Source organism: Topomyia yanbarensis, chromosome 2 (genome assembly GCF_030247195.1).
Source record: "Topomyia yanbarensis strain Yona2022 chromosome 2, ASM3024719v1, whole genome shotgun sequence".
NCBI lineage: Eukaryota > Metazoa > Arthropoda > Insecta > Diptera > Culicidae > Topomyia > Topomyia yanbarensis.
Genome location: NC_080671.1, coordinates 449,508,038 through 449,513,413, shown reverse-complemented (window position 1 = coordinate 449,513,413; position 5,376 = coordinate 449,508,038). Strand labels below are relative to the sequence as shown.

Below are 5,376 nucleotides of genomic sequence, written 5' to 3'. Positions count from 1 at the left end.
ATATGTGTTAGGAGGCGCGCATAGTATATATTAGGGCATTGCAAAAAAATTTTTTTTTTTGAATTCTCAAAGGCCCCTCTCATATTGTGACAAATGTCAAAGTAAGCTCAGATGCCAAATTTCACATTATTTGGACAATTTTAGACCCCCGCCCACTTCGCTTGAAATTTGTTGAAATTGGTACTATGGGAAAATATGGAGGAAAAATACATTAAATGCTATAACTTTTGAAGTAGCAATCAGAAAATTACAATTTATACCTCTTTTGAAAGCAAATAATCTTAGTATTTGAATGGAGATATCTTTGTTTCTAGAAAAATACGGGAAAGTGGGGTACTGGGTCATTTTGGCCCCAAAATCCCATATTTTTAATGATTTTAGTGCTCCGTGATGCAAATCATTTATATTTTGTAGTTTTTCTAATGTGGAAAAATCTCAAAATTCGATCGGAGTTTTTTAAACCTTTGTCCGAATTCGAGAAGTTGGGGTTAAATGGACTTTTGTCATTCATATTAAGCTTCATCATTTTCTCGTGCATATATCTCTATTATTCTTCACTCAATTTTCATAAACTATACCTTGTTGAACGTGGTAAATCCTTAGGATTATAACAAAAATAGATTCGTTACCGGTAAAATTCAGGAACATCAAATTATCTGACATATAGTGTCGATTTCACATTTTTATCATAAAATCGCACTTATTAACTCCATTTAACAACAAAATTCTTATCTAATCTACTACTTTTAGTGTAAAATATGCTTAGGGATAACATGAGAAAAGTTTCATTCCTGGAAAAATAGGGGAAGTTGAGGTATTAGGACAAATAATGGAAAAATGAGATTTGTAGAGTAAATATCAAAAAGTTTGATGTTTCTGAATTTTACCTCTAACGTTTTTATTTTTGTTTTGTTCCTCAGAATTTTACACGTTCAACAACTTACATTTTATGAAAATTGATTGAAGAATAATAGAGATATATGCATGAGAAAATGATAAAATTTAGTATGAATGACAAAAAGCCCTAAAACCCCAACTTATCGTATTCGAACTAAAATCAAAAGGGTTCCGTTCGATTTCTGAGATTTTTCCACATTAGAAAAACTACAAAATATGTATGATTTGCATCACAGAGCACGAAAATTATTAAAAATATGAGATTTTGGGGCCAAAATGACCCAGTACCCCACCTTCCCGTATTTTTCTAGAAACAAAAATGTCTCCATTCAAATACTAAGATTATTTGCTTTCAAAAGAGGTATAAATTGTAATTTTTTGATTGCTACTTCAAAAGATATAGCATTTAATGTATTTTTCCTCCATATTTTCCCATAGTACCAATTTCAACAAATTTCAAGCGAAGTGGGCGGGGGTCTAAAATTGTCCAAATAATGTGAAATTTGGCATCTGAGCTTACTTTGACATTTGTCACAATATGAGAGGGGCCTTTGAGAATTCAAAAAAAAAAATTTTTTGCAATGCCCTAGTATATATGGTAAATCAATTGTCTTGTACGCAGCTCACTTGGGTTCGATTCCCAACCCCGAAAATAGGGTTAGAAATTGTTCCAAAGAGATTTTTCTAACCCGAAAAAGGGTGAATGACCCCAAATAAGAATTCAGGTTTTATGGTACTCTTTAAGTCGCTCTTAAAACTTAGGTTACACTTGTAGTGTGCTATAAAACTTCAAATGTTATTTGGGACCCTTTTAAAACCTCTTTAACTAAAATGAAAAAAGTCCTGTGTCATATGACTGTTAGGAGATAGTGTTTAACAAGTGCTACTTTGGGTACTGGTTTAGATGAATCGTCTAACTTAGCACCAAGTTGGTGCTAGTTACTGACGAGATGAATTCGAAGCACAAAAATCCAACTCAATTTTGTCAAAAATAGTTTTGAATGAGTGGCAAATGTATATACTGTGTTTGGCGGTTCCAACAACTGTGAGTAAATTTTCATGGTTATCTTATTCTAATTAATGCTTCTAATGAATTTAATTAACCAAATTCAAAATGGGATTTAATTAAATCATGGAAATGGTTAATTTGCTTGCATGGATATGTATCAGGATATTTAGGGTAGACGTATAAGAATATATATTACGGCGCCCGTGGTTGAATGGTAAAAGTGATCGTCTCTTATACCAGTGAGACCGGGTTCAGTTCCAGCCGAAGTCATTGAGAGTTTCTAAGGTAAAAAATATTTCGTCACGTCTTCCTTCGGAGCTTGATTCCTCCCGGTAATACCTACCACCAATACTCTGGGGAGAGCTTTTTTATGTGCATATCACACACTCCAATCCAACTGCTTAGTATTTGGTTCATTCAATAGGGTTATAGCACGCCTCCTCGACACACCACCAATTCTCGTCCATCCACACAACGCACATGGCAACTTCTGTATGGCAGTAGGAAACCTAGATGAGGGTCGAGAATTAGTGCTGTTCCCCTATGAGGATAATCTGAGCGGCAATCTTCATTTTCTAAGCTCTTCGGTTCCCTTGAGCCCTCCTCGTTGATCTTCCGACTTGTCGCCGACGATGGACCTAGCCTACTACAACGGAGAATTCTCCGGCGATAGAAATTCTTCAGAAACCGACCCTACCAACCAGGTGTCGAGGTCAGTTCGGCGATTCCGGTGGAGCAGGGCGTCCGGTTCGTGGTGCCCCGACGACCCATACCTGGTGCCCGGTCGCAGTCTACTCGACTAGTCCCCAGCAGTGGATCTAGCCTACTCCGGCGAGAAGTTTCCAGGCGGTGATTGCTCTCCCGAAACCGTTGCTCGCTGTTCATCACGCCATTTCCGCTGTAAGTCTGGCATGCTCAGCGTCACCACTCTGTCGACCGCGTTCCACGTTTTTACGTTGCTGGTCATTCTGTAGTTGACATTATACGGGCTGCCACCCGAACCTTCCGTTTCAACCATCTCCCTGCGCGTCGCTTCGAACCTCGAAGACCACATGCTCCGATGTCTCCTCGACGCTCCGGGCACAACGGTGACACTGCGTGCCGATGAAGATATTTCCTGAAGCAGCCGTGGCCCGACAGGAGCTGTGTCAGGTGGAAATTCACCTCTCCGTGCTTTCTATTGACCCACGTCGACAGGTTTGCAATGAGCCGGTAGGTCCAACTTGCTCGACTCCACAGCCCAAACCAATAAGTCACCACCAATGCCTACCAGCTTTCGGCCGATAATCTACCCGATTAACTGCTCCAGCTTGGAGGCTAGTCCCCGGTGGTAAACTCACGGTTTCGTCCATCTTGTGCTAGAGTGAGGGACTCTGGGCAGAGAAGATAACTCTTAACCCTACTTCTCTAACCTCTACCAAAAAGTGTGACATTTGTCTGATCCGCAGGATTCTATTTGAAATGACTACATCGTGAGGTTGGGTCTGAGAGGAGGGTATGTACATATACACTACGCTTGATTCCAGGTCAAGCTGGTCGTGCTAGTTCGCTGGTCTCATCACCACCATATCACTCCTGCACGGAATGATATTGTACACACGCTTCTCTCTGCGTTGATCAGTTAGATGCTGTAGTCAATCCAGCGATTCGAATGGCAACGATGATCCTCGAGCGGCTCTTCCTTTCATCCTGAGCACATTCTGTTCGTCTAGAAAATGACTCATGCTGTATAGATAGCTATCTTTATCCAGCCGATACCGCTCTTCTTCATTCTTGTCTGCTTGCGCTGATCTCCAGAGGTACGCCTCCGCTGCCTGGTACTCCTCTCGAGTCAGCGACGACGTATTTGCGGGTACATTTCCCTTCACGTGCCTCTTCACTTTCGCGGTCGTCGGAATCGATTCGATTTTCAGACCCTCTCGTTTTCTTTTGCAGTTTGACACAAATCTGTAGATGCACGCCACTGTCCGAACTAAAACCTACCATCGAGAACACCGCCGAGGGTCTACGACCTGTTCTGTTATTCTGATGTCGTGGAAAAGGAAGCATGCCCGCAATTCTTCCTGGTCGTTCAGCGTAACCTCACCTTGCTCTGGCCATTTCTCTTCCGGAAAATACAGGAAACCCTGGCCTCGAAACCATGTCCCATCTGAACACATAGAGTGCTTTTTGTTCCACTTCGTCATAGCATCTGCTATGCTGAGCTTAGTCGGAACCCATCGCCACTCTCTTAGCTTTGAAAGACTGAGGATTTCTCCAATCCGGAAGGCGACGAATTGCTTGTACCGTCGGTGGTCCGAATGAATCCACGACAGCACAGTCTTCGAATCACTCCAGAAGTATCGCTGCTTTACGTCAAAGCATAACATTTCAACGACGGAATTTTCCAGTCTGGCTCCCAACACTGCTGCTTGCAGCTCCAGACGAGGAATTGAGAGGTGCTTCAGTGGTGCGACCTTCGATCTCGCCATCACCAACGAACACATCGGACCATCAACCGTCTCAATCCGCAGATACGCTGCAGCCCCGTATGCGCCTTCGCTGGCATCGACGAAGACATGAAGTTTAACGCTACTGAAGTCCAAATCATGTCCGCCACGAAAGTAATACAGGGGAATGCGGACATTTTCAACCTCCGGAAGCCTTGCAATCCACTGATTCCATTTCTCCGCGTTCTCTCCAGCTATTTGTTGGTCCCAATCGCATCCACGGCGCCACAGCTCCTGTATTAAAAGTTTCCCGTAAAAGGTGAAAATAGACAGTAGTCCTAGCGGATCAAAGAAGCTCATGACGCAGCTCATCACGATTCTCTTTGTTGGCAGCCGCTTGCCTGACAAGCACGGCACAAGATCGTCCCTCAGCTCGATGGAAAACGAGAACTCGTCGCTGGCAGGGCTCCAGACAATGCCCAGTACTCGCTCAAGACCCGTTTCCTTGTCCTCACTGAAACGTACGCACTGGTCTGTTTGCTGCTTCCCCATGGCCTGAAGGAACTCTTCGGAGCTCGACACCCAGTTTCGCATTTCGAATCCGCCTTTGGAATGAACGAAGCGAACTTCTTTCGCTCGTCCCACTGCTTCATCGACTGTATCTGCGCTATCGAAGTAGTCGTCGACGTAGTGGTTTTGCCTTTCTCATATAAAGAAAGGCTATGCAATCACTGTAAAAATCGACTTTTTAACCGAGGCCCGGAGGGCCGAGTGTCATACACCATTCGATTCAGTTCGTCGAGATCGGCAAATGTCTGTGTGTGTATGTATGTGTGTGTATGTGTGTGTATGTATGTGTGTGTGTCATTTAAACTCACACAATTTTCTCAGAGATGGCTGAACCGATTTTCGCAAACTTAGTTTCATCTGAAAGGTATAACGCTCCCATAAGCTGCTATTGAATTTTTAGTTGATCCGACTTCCGGTTCCGGAGTTACGGGTTGAAGAGTGCGATCACACAGCAAATTCCCATATAAACTG

The 5,376-nt window shown here is 43.0% G+C and overlaps 1 protein-coding gene across 1 annotated transcript; it reads right to left on the bottom strand.

Annotated features, from left to right (window-relative positions):
• Nucleotides 1-3,885: 3,885 nt before the first annotated feature.
• On the bottom strand, nucleotides 3,886-4,929 carry LOC131681096 (uncharacterized). Its single transcript, XM_058961805.1, has one exon. The coding sequence runs from the start codon at nucleotides 4,927-4,929 to the stop codon at nucleotides 3,886-3,888; it is 1,044 nt and encodes a 347-aa protein (XP_058817788.1).
• Between the last annotated feature and the right edge of the window lie 447 nt (nucleotides 4,930-5,376).

Bases quoted from the DNA above. Each gene is read 5' to 3' on its own strand.
- LOC131681096 (XM_058961805.1), bottom strand. From the start codon at position 4,929: ATGCGAAACTGGGTGTCGAGCTCCGAAGAGTTCCTTCAGGCCATGGGG.